A 19,784-nucleotide genomic window follows, 5' to 3' on the forward strand; every position below is an offset into this window, starting at 1 on the left:
AAGTGAGAAGGGTTGGATGGGGAGAACTTGGGGCAACGGGATGATTGGGATACAGGAAGGTAGGATAGGGGAGCAGGGAAGCACATATCTTACTGATTTTTTAAAAATGATTTATTATGATTTATTTAACTTTATGAGCATTTGGTGTGAAGTTGTCAGATCCCCTGGAACAGGAGTTACAGTCAGTTGTGAGCTGCCATGTGGGTGCTGGAAAGTGAAGCTGGGTCCTCTGGAAGAACAGTCAGTGTTCTTACCTGCTGAGCCATCTCCACAGCTCCTATCTTACTGATTTTAAAATACATTATTTTCATCTTTTTAAAAAGCCCATTATTTGAGCATATACTTTTGTTGTATGATAGGGCCTCTCTTGGGTATATTCCCAAGAGTGGTATTGCTGAGGACTTAATCGGGGGAGGGGGAGGGAAAGGGGGAGGGAAATGGGAGGCGGTGGCGGGGAGGAGGCAGAAATCCTCAATAAATAAATAAATTTTTTAAAAAAGCCCATTATTTGTATTCTCTTTCAAATTTCATTTCTTTAAATGCATTACTGTTCTAATGACTATTGTATTCTCTTCCTCACTTTTTTTAAACATTATATTCCTGTTTATCCTGAGTGTTATTGATTTTTTTATTTCTCTTTATATCAGTGTGTTTTCTAGCTCAGGCTTGCCCCCACATTGCGTACCTGAGAATTGCTTTGAGCACAGATAATTCTGCCTCTGTTACCCAGTGCTGGGAAAACACTCTTGCAATTTTTTCCAGGCTAGGCTTTGACTGGACATTGTGAAGGAAAAATAGACCAGTTAATGAGCGTCCTCTAATCCATCTGACTTTTTCCAGAGACTCATAATTGAAGAGAGATATGTGAAAGAATTGAGTCCATTTACCTACTCTGTAGCTGTTGAAGGCAGAGTGCAGAAAGGGGACGGAAGGAAGTATCATGAGAGACTTACTGCTTTCGCAGCTGTTAAAATTTATTGGAGTCCACAAGAGTATACAGTCAATGCGCAGACCAATAGGCAGATCCACGGGAAGTGTATATGTGCTCATCCACATGGAACAACCTAGTTTGCAGAGCCGTGGGAACACTTGTATTTTGGAAAGTCACCTTCATATCTGTAAAAACCTTGTTAAGCCAAGATTCTTCCCTTTGAAATGGGCCACATTCTCAGAATACCACATCAGAGCAACCTCTGCTTGATCAGTGGACTGACGTTTCTCCACTTCCCCACACAATGAGGCCTTGGAGCAATGGCTTCACTTTTTCTTCTAGCACTCAATTTTACATAGAGCCAATCCCACAAAGTTACCTGCTGACAGACCACATAGAAATTTTTCTAGAAGACAGGCACTGAGAAGGAAGGCAGCCCACCTTTGCTAACAGACAAATCTGGGTGTTCCCAGAGTTGTGCAGCACAGCAGAGATTAGATGAGAACCATGGGTGAATCAAGGATTCAGGGATGTTCAATAATTTTATCTACGGGCTTGGCATGTCATAATCTTCCCTTTGAATGCTGGCTCTTTCGTAGGTCAAGTTACCTGTTCTGGAGTACTGCTTTGTCAGGTTCTACCTGTCACTTTCTGTGATTTTGAATGCATATTATTGTCCTTGCCTATAGATTTTTCCAACCATGTCTGTAAAAACTAGAATTCTCATGGAGATTTGCCCTTGCTCTTACTCTTCTTCTTCACTTCTACTACTTTTCCTTATTCTCCTTTCTTCTCCTCATTCTTCTTCTTCTCCATGCCTTCTTCCCTTCATTTTTCCTCTGGCATGAAAAATAAAGAAGGTGCCGAGGTAATATACTTGAGTTAAATGTTTTACCCTGAGATCCTTGCTTACCATAGATATCCAGTTCTGAAACCTGATGGGGTACTTGGGCTGGTACTCAAGGCTTCCAATAAAATTAGTACTACAGAGTTTTATAATCAGTTTTAGATGATTGATAAATGGCATGACTAGCCATTTTTGGGGGTCCACAGAAAAAAGCAATGAAAATATCTGGATAAAGTACTGACTTTATCATGAAGTCCAATTGCTGTAGTTTTACTACTTCAACCAAAATACAAGATCTCTGTAAACTGTAATGATTTTGCCTAACAGGACTGTTGTCCCTATTTACTCAGGAGATCTTGTCTATTTCCCCTGTCCAGGTGAATCCATATATGTTTCTGTTATGTTCTCCTTGTTACCTAGCTTCTCTGTGGTTGTGGACTATAGACTTGTTATCCTTTGCTTTATAAGTAGTATCTACTTTGGAGTGAGTAATACTGTTTTCTTGATTTTGAGTCTGGGTTACCGCAAACAGGATGGCATTTTCTAGTTCCATCCATTTCCATTGCAAGAAGTCATTTTTTTTTTTTTACCACTCAGAAGTACTCCATTGTATAAATGTACCACATTTTCTTTATCCATTCTTTGGTTGAGGGGCATCTATGTTTCCAGGTTCTGGCTATTACAAATAATGCTGGTATGGACGTAGTTGAGCAAATGCCCTTGTGGTATGATTGACATCCTTTGGTACATGACAAAGTGTGGTATTGCTGGTTCTTGAGGTAAGATGATTCACAATTTTCTGACAAACTGAATTACTGATTTCCAACATTGTTGTACAAGTTTGCAAACCCACAGGCAGTTGAGGAGTGTTCTCCATACTCCACATCCCCTCCAGCATAAACCAATTTTTGTATTCAGAAAATTTAGTATATTATTCTGACTTCCTTGAGGTTTTGTTTGTTTGGGTGCTGTCTGTGGCCAGACAGTTTTAGGTTTTTTTTTTTCTTGAATTTAGAGGCTTGCTATATTTCTATGGAGATCTGTGTTTTCTAATTGTTGCTATCTCTATAATGTTTTCCTTCTCCTTAAGTGGTTGATATGGTGAATGCACTGGTTTTGATTTTAATAACTTTTTCATATCTTATGGTCTCTTTGAATTAGATTCACCTCCAAACATGATGTAGCCTAGAGTCTTCTGAGGAAACATCACTTGAGGACATGCCCACTCTGAATCACTAGTTACTATGTCTGTGAGAAATTGTGTTGATTGATGTAGGAAGACTCTTCCCTTGATTCTGGCAATACTTAAAAGCAAGTAAAGCTTGACTGGACAAGAGGGCTAGCTGAACTTGAGATAGTGAAAAACTGAGAGAAAAAGCTAATAAATCTTTCCCCATTATTTATTTTTTTTACTTCAGTTGCTATCTTGAATTTCTATCCTAAGATTCCATGATGATGGCTTTGTGATCTTGCAATATCAGTTAAGTAAACATGGAGATGCTTTTGATTAGAATTAAGTCAGAGCAAATAACAAGGAAGTTACAAGAAAATGTAGTACAACAGAGTGATGCTGTTATTGCAAAGAACTTGAAATTGATGACTTTTGAAGGATTGATGAGAATACTAAGATTGAGATGGCACATCCCTAGAAACAAATACACAGAGCTTCACCAGTCATTCTTAGGGGACTGAAAAGAAGGGAGTGTTGAGAGGAATGCAGACAGTGAAGGTGGACTTCATAGGAGTTCAGTCGGAAATAGATTGCATGAAAAATTAATCTAGAGGTCATTGGATTATATTTTTGTTCCAAACAATTCTTACTTTCTCCATTACGTGAAAATTGAGTAAGCTGAAATTAAAAAGCAGAGGGTGATTTCTTAAAAGTATTGATTCAGTTGGGTAGTTTTTATAGATGACTGATTTGGGTTTACAATAGAAAATTAAACAAGTGGGACAGAAAGAAATGAAAAAGTCTTTTTGGTAATTAAAAAACCTCTGGGTACTACTAGGTGGCAGAAACTTTCAAGTAGATTGTCACCATTAAAAAAATCCCTTGCTCTAGAGAAAAAGCCTCGCAAGGTGCTTTAAGGGTAAGATTTCATCTTGCGAGGAATTGGGAAATTGGGAGTGGACATGTCAGTGCACAAGAGGCCTGCATCGACTTCTCACAGCTGGTGTGTCTTGTTCAAAGAGAACATCTCCACCTCTTTTGGGGTCTAGGACACAGTGACAAAAAGGCAGTTAGGATGGCAATAATGTTTGGGGGAGGTATTCAAAGAGTGGAGGAGATCCATGGGTTGACAGGCTGCCTGGATTTCAAATGATTGATGTGGACTCTGCTTTATCAGGAGTTTTGGCTGAGTTCAACTACCTGTTCTTCTTGCTGGTCTGGCCTGCTCTTGGGGGCTGGGGATATGTCTCAGGGGTGATGGCTGGAGAGTTGTTTGTGGATTGTGACTGTGGAAACAAAAGGAATGAAGAAGTTTTATGAACTGGTGGCCTACCTGTTCTTTGCCTGATGTGGTCTGTATGTGAATATGGGATTTCTGCCTGAATTCAGGACTGGAACACAGACAGACATATTCCTCTCTTTCTAAATGGAATATATCCAGTGTCATTTTATGTCTGAAAAGTTTACTTTGTTTATTGATTTTAAAAGATGTCACAAGACAATATTTTATCTAGAGTATCAGAAGAGACTTTGGATATTTGAAGAACATTTTGGCTCTTAAAGATTGTGAAGATCATGAAGTTAGATTCAAAGCACTTTTATTTCTTTTGGTTTATTCTCTTTATTCTTCTCTCTTACAGTACAATCTGACTACAGCCTCAACCCTGTCTAAACTCCCTAGTGCCCAACATTTCCACTGACCCAGATCTACTGTTCCTCCGATTCCCTTCAGAAAGAGCAGACTCTTAGAAATGTCAAGAAACATCATGATTAGATACAATAAGACTAGACACAAACCTTCATGTCCATGCATGATTACACAACCCAGTAGAAGGAAAATAGTCCCAAGAGCAAGCAAAAGAGTCAGAAACACTCTTACAGTTAGCAGTTCCAGAAAAACACCAAGTAAAGCAACCTCTATGAGAGGATAGAACTCAGACACTGCATGCTCCATAATTGCTCTCTCAGGCTCTCTAGGCCCTTATGATCCCTGCCTAGTTGATTCTGTAAATTGTGGACTTTTCCATGTCCTTGACACATCTGGCTTCTAAAAAACCCTCACCCAAATTTCTGCTTGCTTCCACATGCTTTAGCTAGTGTTTAGTAAAGTTCTTTGCATCTGCCACAATCAATTTTCAGAGGAAGGCCATCTGTTGACAGGCTAGGAAACAATCTATGATTTTATTAGAGTAGAGGTAGGAATCATTATATTGATTATTATTTTCTCTTTTGTTACTTGTAATTTGTTCTACTCTAAATTCTGAACCATTGAACTTCTTATTCCTTGCCATCCAGGCAGGGTTGGTCATGGGTTGCCTCTTTTCACTTAGGCCTCAAGTTAGTCCCGTCATTGGTTTGCCACTACACCAGTTTAAGCCAAAAATTTCCTGGTATATCTTCGGGACAACACACTGTGGCTATTTTGTGGCTGCCTTTCTTTTCTATTCCCACCACAGGGAGGTATATGTCATTGGAGAAGATGACAGGTTCAGGCTCCATATTCTTAGTTACTGGGAGTCCTCACTAGGGTTGTCCTCTTAGCTAGCAAAAAGTTTCTACTATATTAGGTTTCCACATCAACTTTAAAATTTTTCCTATTCTAGTCATCTCTCCCTATATATTCTCCCTCCATCCCTCCATTACCCCATGATTGTTACTCTTGCTATTTTCTGTTCATTCATAAAATCTAGTCTATTTTCTTCTTTCACGTGGGCTCCATGCATCCCCTGCTACAGCCATTCTTGAAATTTACCCTTTCTGAGTCTATGGATTGTACTGAGATTTTTACTCAACTGCTAATATCCACATATATATGAGTAAATATTATGTTTGTCAATGTGGTTCTGGTTTTACTCGCTCAGAATAAAAAAAAAAAACTGAGGAAACTAGATGTTAAAATCAAATAATCAAATAAAAATATGGTACAGACGAAAATAAAGAATTCTAAATAGATGAATTTAAAACTGCCTGAAAAACAGATAAATAAATGTTCAACAACCTTAGCTATCAAGGAAATATAAATCAAAAGTACTTTAATTAATCTTATACCTGTCAGATTGGCTAGGATCAATAACACAAGTGACATATCATACTGGCAAAAATACAGACAAAAAGGAACACTCTCCCATTGTTGCTGAGATTGTAAACCTGTATAGCCAGTATGGAAATCAATATGGCAGTTCCTCAGATAATTGGGAATCTATCTTCCTCAAGACTCAGATATACCACTGTGGTAATTTGGATATATTTGGCACCATAATCTCTTATGGAGTGGAAGTAGCGGGAGGTGTGGCTGTTCTGGAGTTGGCATGGTCTTGTTAGAGGAAGTATGTTACTGTGGGTTTTTGAGGTCTCTTAGTCTCAGGATACTTCCCAGTGTGTCAACTATGTCCTGTTTCCTCTTAGTCAAGGACAAAGGACTCTCAGTTCCAGTATCACATCTGGCTGCCAGCTTACAGGCTTCAAGCCATGATGATAATTAACTCAACCTCTGAAATTATATGTTAGCCTCCTCAATTAAATACTTTTGTTATAAGAGTTTCTCTGGAGCCGGGCAATGGTGGCGCACACCTTTAATCCCAGCACTCGGGAGGCAGAGGCAGATGGATATCGGTGAGTTCGACGCCAGCCTGTTCTAGAAGAGCTAGTTCCAGGACAGGAACTAAAAAGCTACAGAGAAACCCTGTCTCGAAAATCAAAAAAAAAAAAAAAAAAAAAAACAAAAAAACTAAAACAGAAGTTGGTCCCAAGGACTAGAGTATTGCTGTGCTAGTCCTAACCATGCTTTCGTTTCGAATCATAAGGTCTTTGATTCTTTGGCTTACAAAAAGGAAAGAATGCATTTGGCACTGCATACAGGGTCATACTAGGAGGAGCATGGGAGAGAGTGACCTTGATAACAAAATGAAATATCAGGAGCCAGCTCAAGAGGTTTCAGAGAAGAATTTTACTGTTTCTTACAAATGATTCTTGTCATATTTTGGTGAAGGAAGTGCCTTGGTTCAAAAAATCTGCCTGAGGCTAAAGTAAGGAGATTTTGATTAATTCCCTGGGAAGAAGAGTCCTCAATGCAGCATAAGATAGACTTTGCCAAGTGGATGTTAGTGATAACTCTCCTGAAGATACTTAATAAAAGGGATTCGTGGCCTGACGGGGTGGTGGCACATTGGCTTTCATCCTAGTACTCTGAACACAGAGGCCTGCACACCTCTGTCAGTTCAAGGACAGCTTAGTTTACACATCAAGTTTCAGGACAGCCAAGCTTATACAGCCAAAAGCAGAAAGCTGGTAAAGATAGAATTAAACAAGGTGCCATGTTCCAATCCCAGTAAGCAGCAGAACCTGACAGCTGGGGCCACATGGTTCTGGCTTTAAAGTTAAGGATAAAAGAAAGGCATTGTATTCTCTGTTTCTTGTTAGCTGGGGCTGAAGAATCAGCTGTGATGAGCAAGTTATCAGAAGTATTTAAGCAAAATATGGTTCTGCTGGATACTTAATGCTGGACAGCTAGAGCTAAAAATTTAGTGATGATTACAAGACCGGCATCACTGATGTGAAAATGTCTGGGAAGTGTTTTCTAAGAGCACAGAGCAACTGTCTTCCAGAGGTAGCCACAGTTGTACCTCAACAGGTAGGTGGAGTTTCTAATGTGTTTCATCGGGTGGTAATATTTTGAAGGTATTGATGGATGTAAGACTTGGCACTGTGAGAGGTCAGGAAAGGACATCACTGAAGGTGCAGTGTCATTGGCAGTTGATTGCCCAGGACTGGAAGGGTCAGGCCAAGAGGTGCAGCACCCTGAGGAGATTCTATGAGAAACACTGGTGAAGGTGAAACCCATTTACAACAGAAGACCCCAGTGTCTGGAGAGGCCAGCACTGTGAGATGACCACCAAAACAGCAGTAGCAGTGGAATTGAGCCAGCCAGAGTCTAGAAGACCAGGTGTGTGTACTGCAGAGGGCAGAGTCAGTGTATTGACCCAAAGCCTATGGAAGGGTCCTGAAGATCTTGAGTGGGCCTTAATATTGGAAAGTTGGAATTCTTTAATTATCCAAGATGTTAGAGATCCCAGGGTCATAGGTTACCTGCCAAGGAAAGCTACTAATGTGCAGTGGAACCCGCCAAAGAAAAAGTGTGGTTTTCTCGACAAAGCTGAATAGGATTGGAAACCTGGAGAGCTATTGGCCATGGAATTAGGTGTCATTACATTGACTTTTTTCTTTATTGTTACTTGTATTTGTTTCTACACTAGTTCTTTGAGCCATTTAACTTCTGGATCCTGCCCATCTAGGCGCTCTTCCTAGCCATGTTGGGCCTCAATTCGGGCCAGTCGTTGGTTAGCCACTACACAAATCTTGAGCCACCATTTTCCTGATCTATCTTCCATACACCACAAGTGTGTGTCAAATATTATGTGGATGGCTTGGTTTTATAGTCCCACTACTGAGAACCATATGTGATTACAGAGGATGGCCAGTACAGGCTCCATATTTCTGAGTTATAGGGAGTCCTCACTATAATGACCCTCAAAGGTTGCAGAAAGTTGTTACTGCACTGTTTGACCATCAACCATTGAAAGCTTTCTTATTCTATTAATTTCTTGCTGTGTTTTCCCCTACATACCTCCATTTACTCTTATGATCCTTCCTGTTCTTGCTCTGTGTACTCCCACAAAATCTAGTCTATTTAATAGAATCTTTGGGATCCATGCACCCCCAGCTACAGCACAGCCATCTTTGTCTCTTACCCTATCTGGGTTTGTGGATTGTACAGTAATTAGTCTTTATTCAACAGCAAATATCCACTTACAGTGAGTACACATCATGTTTGTCTATGTAGTTTAGATTTACTTGTTCAGAAGCAAAAGACCTCAAGCAACACATCTAGAAATAAATTAATTGAATGAAAATGTGGTACAGATTTAAACAAGGAGTTCTAAATAGATGATTCTAAATTGTGTTAGAAACACTTAACTAAATGTTCAATATACTTAGCCATCAACCAAATGTACATCAAAAGAGCTTTTAGAATTCACCTTATACCTGTCAGAATAGCTAGGTTCAATAACATAATAGAAAACTCATGCTGGCAAGGATGTTGAATTAGTAGAACGTTGATTTGCTAGGATCAATAACACAATTGACATATCATACTGGCAAAGATATGGACAAAAAGAAACACTCCCCCATTGTTGCTGAGAATGTAGACCTGTATAGCGACTATGGTAACCAATATGGCAGTACCTCAGATAATTGTGAATCTATCTTTAGACTCAGTTAAACCACTCTGGTAGTTTGAATGTAGTGAGACCCAATAATCTCCTAGGGAGTGAGTGGCTCTATTAGGTGTGGCTTTATTGGGCTGGGTTATGGCCAAGTCAAGTCAATATCATGATTGTTATAAGAAACTTCACATTGAAACACTTCAGGAACTGTTCCAGCCTATGACAGTCATTGAAGTTAGACTAAATACGTTTTAATCATGGGATGACTATGAATATTTATGGATCAGGGTCAGAATGTAGTTTATGGAAGGAAAAGGTCCCAGATTAGAAGAAGATGTTGAACACTTGTCTCTCCGGGGTGCTCTTCTTGTTGTATTTGTAGAACATTGAGTAGGAGAAATCTTTTGGATGAAATTCTTATGTGGGGGATTGTATTTACATGTTCATAGCCTGAACCCATTTCTGGTTATGTGTGTCCTGATGTTATGACTTCACCACCATTGTAGATGGTATCACTCAATGACAAAACATGCAGTTGAAGCAATTTCTTTTCACTCTTAAGCCTTTTGCTATCCTGATTTCTATTTTACTTTTTTGTTTTTACTTTTAATTTTTTTTTTTTTTTTTTGTTTATTTTTTGGGTTTTTGAGACAGGGTTTCTCTGTGGCTTTGGAGCCTGTCCTGGAACTAGCTCTGTAGACCAGGCTGGTCTCAAACTCACAGAGATCCGCCTGCCTCTGCCTCCCGAGTGCTGGGATTAAAGGCGTGCGCCACCACCGCCCGGCTTACTTTTGATTTTGAAAGACAATGTTTTTCTGTGTAGCTCTTGGTCTTCAGTGTAGCTCCTTAGACTATGCTGTTCTCAACTCAGAAATACAAATGTTCCTGGCTTCCCCGGGCGGTGGTGGTGCACGCCTTTAATCCCAGCACTCGGGAGGCAGAGGAAGGCGGATCTCTGTGAGTTCGAGACTAGCCTGGTCTACAAGAGCTATTTCCAGGACAGGCTCCAAAATCACAGAGAAACCCTGTCTCGAAAAACCAAAAAAAAAAAAAAAAATGTTCCTGGCTACTGCACAGAGGGATTAATGGTGGAGCAACATGCTTTTTATTTTTCTGTATTCTTTTACTGTCTGATGAGCCTGGAAAATAGGTGTTTGTACATTTCAAGAATAAGTTCCGATGCTGAACTTCTTGAAATTTGAAGTTTGGTGGAGGGTATCATTTCCTTTCCCAGGAGAGTAATATCCATGACATCAATACCTCTGCCATCTGAATCCTTGCACTACAGGGGTGTGACTTTCTACCTGCCTCTATTGTTTTTTGTTTTGTTTTGAATGCTTTCAATGAATATCAGGTTGTATCTGTATACAAGGGTATGTACCACAGGCGTGCCTGTTCCTCATGGTTGTCACAAGAGGCATCAGAACCTATGAAGTTGAAGTAATGGATAATTACAAGTCCCGTTTAGTACTGGAAATTGTACCCACTTATCTGCAAGACAGCAAGACCGCTTAATTGCTGACCCATCTCCCTTACTCTATGTTGTTTATGATCATTTGCAGGGCTGGAGTTTTCTTTGGTCCATTTGTAAGTGTTAAACGTGCACTCCCTTTTAAGATCTTATTATGAAACAGTTTAAACTGGGCCACTGCAAGTTCTGGAAGATGAATGTAGAACTAAAGCAAATACAAAAGTTTGTGTAAGAACTTCATTTAAAACCTCTGATTTCCTTTTACGTTTTTTATTTAAATGATTATGGATAGATACTGGGTTTTATTGATTTGTAACTCTGGCTGGCCTGAAAGTCATTGCATAGGCTTTGACCGATATCCAACTCAATTTATTTCATCTGCTTTTACATTGATCACTGGGATTAAAGTCACAAGTGAATGTACCCATTTTTGCCATCCTTTTTCTAGATAATCATTGTTCTTATTCTTTCTGTAATGTTTTCTCAGTAGTGTTGATCTGCTTGCTTGTCTGTCTCTGTATGTCTGTTTATTGTCATTTCTTTCTCAAGGCTGTATCTTATTTAAAGGGCCAACAAATGGCACATATGAGCCTCTTCTTCAGTTTCCTTCTACAGTAATTTTTGTTTATATTGTAATGCAATGGCATGGAAGAAGTGTGGGAAGCAGCAGCAATATACAAATATATCATTATAAAAGAAGTATCCAATGTTAGGATTACACTTTGTTTTATTGTTGATTGGATTGTTCTAGAATTCAGTGACCTATGAGGATGTTCACATTGACTTTACTGAGGATGAATGGATTTTGCTGAATCCTTCCCAAAAGAGTCTGTACGTAGATGTGATGCTGGAGACATACAGGAACCTCACTGCTCTTGGTAAGATTGTGAAATTTCCTTCACATTTTAAAATAAGGAGACAACTGTGTATTATTTATTGATACTTTTGTATACTTGTGTTTGAGAAAGAATAAGAATGAGCCAAATAACTAAGGCATAGTTCACTTAAGGTATTCAATTTTGTACAATATCCTTTAATATATTGTCTACTTTCTGTTCCTATATTTTAGGCTACAGTTGGGAAGACCATAATTTTGAAGAGTATTGTCAAAGTGCTAGAAAACATGGAAGGTAACTTTTATTTGCATCTTGGTGTATATTTGTCTCTGAAGAAATTTTAATTTGTCCCGGAAGATTTAAAGAAAAAAAATAGTATAAATAAGCACACCATAAAGTATATGGCTGATTATTAATTTCTCATAAAATCATATGCCTCAATGGTGTGTGCATTCCTCTAAACAGAAGAGAAGGAAACAATGTCTAACTGATACTACCATGAGAATTATACTGTAGAGCTGCTAATCCATTTAGTTTCATACCACTCAGATAACACACATAGACACATAAGTATATGTTTAAAACGTCCCAAAAATACTCTGTAGTAAAGCGCATGTTACTCATGTACTTGTGACTTTGCCAAACTTGTTGAAAGAGTTGGGTCATGAGAGTCAGAAAGGCTCTTGTGGAGAAACATTAATTCCTACACCACATGTCTGCCAATTACAAAAAGTCAAACTGTGTGAATTCAATGGACAATTCTTCTTCCTTTAATAAGAATGTTATAGGTCACAAGTGAGCTTCTCAAAATTGAAAGAGGGACTGTATATCTTTCAGAATAATGAGAAGATAGGAAAGATATTTAGTATTTCAACACTGGGTAGATTTGTTAAATGTGCTATAAGATTATATTTAATTGGTTTTCAAAAATTTTGGGAAGACATCAGCAAATTCACACTGAAGATAAGCCCTATGAGTGTTGGACTGTGTCCTTACTTTTGTTTGTTCTAGTACACTTTCTTGTGGTAGGTATTGAACTACAGGAAAACATAAGATTCCAAATGTAAGGTTATTTAAAACTAAGTTAGTCTAGTTCCTTTCAAATATGTAAAAAAATTTATATAAAACGATGCTATAAATGTGGGTCATTTAAAAATAGACCCATACTATCAAAGGTTCTTCAAAGACACAAAACATCCCATATTGAAAGAAAGCACCATGAATGTAAAACTTAAAATCTGATTCCTCTTTACAATTAAACAAAATCATAAAATTAATTCATACAGATATTAAGATTCATCAATGTAATAAACATGGTAAAACTTTTACATGTGCCAATTATCTTTGCAGGGATGAGAGAAACCATAATGGACAAAAGCCCTCTGAATATACTCAGTGTGATAAAGCCTTTGCATGTTACAGTCACCTTCAAAGGCTTGAAAAATTTCATTCTGTGGAGAAGCCATATGATGGTGTTCAATATGATGAAGCTGTTGCAGGTACCAGTTCTCTCCAATTACTTCAAAGTACACATGCTGAAGAGACTCTCTATGAAAGTAATCAATGCAGTAAAGACTTTTCATATGTCAGAACTCTTCAAGTTCACGGAAGACAACATTCTGGAGAGAAAACTGATGAATGTAATCAATGTGATAAAGCTTTTTCAAAATGCTCTAAACTTCAAATACATGAAAGAACACATACTAAAGAGAAACACTACGAATGTAATGAATGTGGTAAAGTATTTCTACGTCAATATAATCTCCAAGTACATAAAAGAACACATACTGGAGAGAAACCCTACACATGTAATCAATGTGGTAAAGCCTTTTCACAGAACAGTAAAGTTCGAATACATCAGGGGATACATACTGGAGAGAAACCTTATCAGTGTAATCAATGTGGTAAAGCTTTTTCACAGAACAGTAGTCTCCAAATACATAAAAGAACACATACTGGAGAGAAGCCCTTTGAATGTAAGCAATGTAATAAAGCTTTTTTCAGAGTGCTCTAAACTCCAAAGACACAAAAGAACACATACTGGAGAGAAACCCTATGAATGTAATCAATGTGGTAAAGCCTTTGCATGTCACTATAATCTCCAAGTACATCAAAGAACACATACTGGAGAGAAACCCTATGAATGTAATCAATGTGGTAAAGCCTTTTCATATACCAATACTCTCAAATTTCACAAAAGAACACATACTGGAGAGAAGCCATATGAATGTAATCAATGTAGTAAAGCCTTTGCATGTTGTAGAAGTGTACACATCCATCCAAGAACACATGCTGAATAGAAACCCGACAATTTTAGCCAATGTGGTAGAGCCTTTGTATGTGTCATCAGGCTTTAAAATCTTGAGAAAAAATCATACTGCAAAGAAACTCTTTTTTTTTCTTTTTTTGGTTTATCGGGGTAGGGTTTTGGTGGAGGTGGGTCTTGTATCTAATCTATTGCTTCCATTGGTTAATTAATAAAGAAACTGGCTAGGCCCTTTTGATAGGCCAACCCTTAGGTGGGTGGAGTAAACAGAACAGAATGCTGGGAGAAAGAAGCTGAGTCAGGCAGCCACCATGATTCTCCCACTCCAGACAGATGCAGGTTAAGATCTTCCCTGGTAAGCCACCTCGTGGGCTGCACAGATCATTAGAAATGGGTTAAAATCAATATGTAAGAGCTAGCCAGTAAGAGGCTGGAACTAATGGGCCAGGCAGTGTTTAAAAGAATACAGTTTCCATGTAATTATTTCGGGTAAAGCTAGCCAGGTGGCGGGATGCAGCCCGCCGTTCATATTACAACAGGGTTTCTCTGTAGCATTGGAGTCTGTTCTGGAACTTACTCATAGACAAGGCTGGCCTTTAACTCACAGAGATTTGTCAGTCTCTGTCTCACAAGTGCTGGATTAAAGGGGTGTGACACCACAGTCCAGCTTGTCAAACACTTTAGGTTCAATCCGTGTGGTAAAGTTTTCCTCTTCTTGGTAGTCCTTATATGAGAGTAAACTTTTAGTAGATAAGGAGTCTATTAAGGCCTTTGCAAATCACAGTACTCTGACGACCTGAGAAGATTCATACTGAAGGGAATGTAACTATAAATATTTTGGAAATATCTTCAGGCAACACACATTTGCTTAAATAAGACTGGGAAGAAAACACGTCTACAAGTGTCAAATCTATTCAAGCATTATGAAGTCTCTATTTTTTTTCTGCACATGCAAATTATATGGACAGAAGTCCTGTGCATTTAGTGATAATAACCCTTTTTGATTTCTCACCTTTCTTCATTTATATAAATACACTCATCTGGAGAAGTTAGCTTGATTCGGGAAATAACCAGGCTAGCTTACAGATAAACAATTATATTTTTACATATTATAAGGGGAAACTCATGCCACAAGAAGGGAAAGTCCAAGTTCTTCTGTGTCCCATGGAAATCACCCAGAGCTCAATCACCTATTTCCTAAAGGTGACCTTTTTTTCTAGGAATTCCTTGTCTCCAATCCTGTTTCAGATATCTCATTCTACCACAATTTTTTTTTAAAAAAATGATATTTTGGTGTCTCCTTATACCATTGGAAATTGCTTCTCCTACCCAAGTTTCAGTAGTATATTCATATGTCTCAACATTCACTGTTTGCAAGATCCATTTATCTATTGGTGTTAATCTGACTTTTAAAGGCCCAAGGATCCTTTTACATTTTAAGTTGGCATTTGCTTGTTTCTTATTTTTTTTCAAGACAGGGTTTCTCTGTAGCTTTGGAGCCTATCCTGGAACTAGTACTTTTTAGACCAGGCTGGCCTCAAACTCTCAGAGATCTGCCTGCCTCTGCCTTCCAAGTGATGAGATTTAAGGCGTGCTCCACCACCACCCAGATCTAAATTGGTATTTTCAAAAGCCAAAGATTTAATAAGTACACATGTAGCTTCTGGGTCTGTACTCCTTAGTTAATCTTTATAAACAATAACTAAAGAGTTCTAGCAGTGTTTAACCCTAATAAATAATTCAATTCTCTTTTCTAGTTCCCGAATTGTGTCCCAAGTATTTAAAGCTGCTGTGCTACACTGGGACTAGGTGTATTTGTTATAGAGAGCCTGGTCCTGAGATTCAAATAATGTCTCTCACCAAGAATTTGATCTTGGAAAAAATCCTTTTGCTTTTCTCTGTTGTAAAATTTTAATCTCTTCTCTCTATTAACACTTCAGAAGCATCTGAGGTCCATCTTCTAGGATCTCTGAGATTAACTGAAGCCACCTGTGTGGGGTGACGTTATTGCCTTAAGCCCATGTTTTTACAATTTTCCTTACAAAAGGTGAATGCATTCCATAAGCCAGTATTGCTTGTGCAGTGTCTTTTAGATCACTCATATATATATAGATTCTCGTGTTTATTCTTTGACTACTTTAGGGTACTTGTTGCCAGATGGTCTTTCTGAGATCACTGTATAGGCGGTTATAACTCTGGAAAAGTCATCCCAGAGTCTGACATGTACTGATGAGGCTAAATCCTGTCTTTGTACCTTCTGTCCCCGATCATCAGTTTCAGTAAATTCTTCAGTTTTTTCAAATCTTTTAACCACTTCCTTTTGTAAAGTCTGGATCTCCTGTTCAGTGTTCTATTTTAATGGATCACTGAGAATTCCAACATAAATAATTATTCCAGTAAAGATAACATCTCATCCTTGGACATAACTTTGATGGCTGCATATGACCTTTCTTTAGAGACACCCTATCTGCCATCCTATTTTAACTGTTCAACAGATTCTAATTATTAAATTCAACAACATGAATTCTCTCAAGCAATGTCTCAGCACCTTCCATCACTGACTGAATTTTGCCCATCAAATTGGTCATATTCTTCTCCAAAGTGCTGATTTTCCCTTTTTGCTGTTCATTATTAGTCTGTAAAGACTGTATCATTTCTAAAATGCCTTATTTTTTGCTCTATTACCAAACCATTTTTAATGAGATAATTGAAAGCAAAGTTAATACCTATAATCAGATGAAGGGGTGTAGAAGGAAAAATCACATAAGCATTGCTGAATACTATCCATAGCATAAGTAAAAACTTACTGAATTTCTGGATTGTTACATTATTGACCCATTTTTCTAGTTTACCCAGTTATAGTCAATTGGAGCATGTGCAATAACCAATACCAGCAAGCAGGTGTCGCCATTGCAGGCACGTGACTGAGAGATGCAAGCAGCAGAAAATCCCAAATTGCTTTTCATGCATTAGATACTGGAAAATATGATTTATTTAACAAATTAAAGTGTAGCTTTTACAGTGATCAAGGCAATTCAGAGATTTGGTGACCAGGATAAAGAAAAAACACAAAGCCTTCTGTCAGTGTGAATCACGGACTGTGTGCTCTCTGGGGATCACTGGCTGGAGAGGCAGTGGGAAGTGGAGAGCCACACTGCATTCCCAGGGCACACAGAGCCCATCAGTGGTTGTGAAACATGAGCTACCAGCTGATGACATGGGCGGGGAGAGTCAGTACCCAATGCACTATGTGGCTTGCAAAACGGGAGTGCCTCAGGGGTCCTCAAAATAGAGTTGATCAGTCCCCTCAACCTATGATGGGGCACCAGATGTAACTGAGTGTGTAAACAGGGGAAAACACAGAGTCAAATGATCCCAAGCTAGATTCAAAAGTTGCTAATATTATTCTGTATTGCAAGGGGAAACTTGTGGAACAGGAATGGGAAGGCCAACCTCAAGGTGTGCAGCATTGGAATGAGAGAGAGAGAGAGAGAGAGAGAGAGAGAGAGAGAGAGAGAGAGAGAGAGAATACAATATATGGTCTCTAAGTCTCACTCTATGTACCTTAAATAAATTATCTAGTCCTTCATAACTTGTCAGACATTTCTGGTTTCTTAATTCTGGTACCATCAAGTTATTATTAATTTCAAAGATTTAAGATCTTTTTTACTAAGGACAATTCTATATTTAGATTCCTCTAACAATTTCTTTTATGTACTAGTTACTTTCTTTATTGAGATACATAGACTTTTGTTTGAGGTAGAAAACATATCTACTTCTCTATTCCTGAAGTATATGTTCTGGCTATTAGTTACACCTGTTGACAATAACCTTGAGAGAGCAGAACTCTCTGATCTAAATCTAGGTGGGACCATTGTTTGAGGCAGAAACATAATAACTTTGAAGGAACTAGAGGTAAGATCTAACTCGCTGAACTTCTGTCAACTTGGAAATAGGCTCACAATTTTTGGCCTCCACAGTTCCTCCCTATTAAGTTGGGAGCACAGATAGCCTCCAGCCCCTGGCATTTATCCCAGCCACCTGGCCTGGGAGTTGCATTGCTCTGGACTCCAAATCCCAGCATGCCATGTCCTGACCCCTCCCTGGGAGGGTCATGACCACTCCCACAGGGTATTTAAGTTACCACCTAAAGGAGAAACATGTGGTTTTCAGGTCGACATTGGCTCCCTGCTTTTCTGTATCCCAGCCATGCATTCAGTCACCTGAGAATGTCGTACTTAATAAAACGATGGCATTTTGATCTGGTTTGATTTGACCTAATTGGATTTCTTGTGCCAGTGGATCTGTCCTTTTCTTCTTATTTTTCCTTAACACTCCCTTCTTATTAACTTTAATAAAGCCTATACTTCTGCAACAGTACAGATGTTTGCATCTGCCTCGTGTGAACACTTTTCCATTTCCCAGACTTACCCATCTTCAGAACATATATTCCAACTATGCAAGTCCTTGTGTTTGGCACTTGGGTGGAAAAAGGATTGAACCCATCAGTGACTGCTGACCTTTGTAATCACAGGGTTAAGAGATAAAGCACCGGGCTCTGTGTCTCTGAGCCAAGTTCCTTTCAAGAGAGCTCATCAGCAGATGATACTTTGTGATATGCCTACTTTTATGTTCATAAATCTCCTAATTAAAGGAGTGGAGGATCTCCAGGGTTGGGAATGCCCACTTTGAATTGGTCTATAGTGTGTCTTGTTAGTATTCAGTTGTATCAAAATCTAAATTTGTCTTATCAAACATGTCAAATTCAACAATTCATTGGAAATTTCAAACTTTTCTTAGATAAGTTATAACAATTTAGTCATTAACATCTTATAATGAACTAAAACATCAACAGGTCAATGCCATAACACAATTAAACAGGACAATACCATAATACAATTTGTCAAATCATGATTCTCTTAAATCCAAAAGACAAGAGAATATTTTTACAATAGGTGAGGGTCCAAATACAATTCCTCTTTTAAGCATTTGTCACAGTATCTGAGCAGCAGCAGAACCCTTAGGCTACTCTCCTCATAGCTGATGAGGGGCTCTCGTCACTACTTGTAATATGTCTTTATCCCCTCAGGGGAAAATTGCGGTCTCAGTTCTCAGGTTCTTTCAACATTTCAACCACAGACTTAATACCTCATTGGCAATCTGAGTTCATCATCCAGAAGTAAAAATAGTCAAGTGTTCACTCTGTGTTTCTGGTCTGGTTCCAAAGTAAACAGGACTCATTACTTCTGGAAGTTTGTGCAGCGATTTTATCAAAAATCTAGGAACCACCAGTCATCACCATGATCTTCTTTCCCTTGTCAGACTGCAGCATGGTGTTGTGAGTCAGGAACACTGGTTCAGGTATCCGTTTCCTTGACCTGCAGCATGGTGGTATGAGGAAATCATGACCCATGACTATGGGTTCAGGAATCTCTTTCTGCTTCTCTTATGGAGTCATCAGAAGCTGTGATATCATCAGGCTGGTACTCCTGTGCTGGAGGCATCGAACTAAATGTTCTGGAAGCAATCTTGCTTGAACCTTATCCTGTGAAAAAAACACAGACATACCCTCAACCCTATATTAACACAGGGATTGGTCCCTTTCATAATCCAGTGCAAGAGTTTCTCCACCTTTCTTTAGCAATGGTTGCCTTTGTGCCATCATGCCAAAATCTGTCTACAGCAGACTGCTCATGGACGTCCATATTCAAGAAGTTTAGTGTAAAAAGTGCATGATTCAAGCCATTATGTGGCATTTGAGGATATAATTCTCCTGCTTTTATTTTTTCAAGTGCTTTCAAGGAGCCATGGACACGCTCCACAATTCCTTATTTTTGAGGATTATAAGGAATACCTGTCTTATATTTGATATTCCATTGGGTGATGGAGGAAGGTCATTGGTTGATTTAATAAAGAAGCTGCTTGACCTGATAGGTTAGAACGTAAGTGGGAGGAGCAGAATGCTGGGCGGAAGAGGAAGTGAGGTCAGAGACTCGACAGCTCTCCTCGAGGGGGCAGACGCCTCAGAGAGACATGAG

The 19,784-nt window shown here is 38.7% G+C and overlaps 1 protein-coding gene and 1 pseudogene across 1 annotated transcript; both read left to right on the forward strand.

The window, feature by feature from the left end:
- The window catches only part of LOC101997147, a 124,886-nt pseudogene that overhangs the window by 41,329 nt on the left and 63,773 nt on the right, over window positions 1-19,784 (forward strand).
- On the forward strand, window positions 6,552-11,778 carry LOC101998019 (zinc finger protein 431-like). Its single transcript, XM_026778228.1, has 3 exons — window positions 6,552-6,561; window positions 11,403-11,522; window positions 11,714-11,778. Exons 1-3 carry the CDS (start codon window positions 6,552-6,554, stop codon window positions 11,776-11,778), a joined length of 195 nt encoding a protein of 64 aa, XP_026634029.1.

Source organism: Microtus ochrogaster, unplaced genomic scaffold (genome assembly GCF_000317375.1).
Source record: "Microtus ochrogaster isolate Prairie Vole_2 unplaced genomic scaffold, MicOch1.0 UNK114, whole genome shotgun sequence".
NCBI classification, from domain to species: Eukaryota; Metazoa; Chordata; class Mammalia; order Rodentia; family Cricetidae; genus Microtus; species Microtus ochrogaster.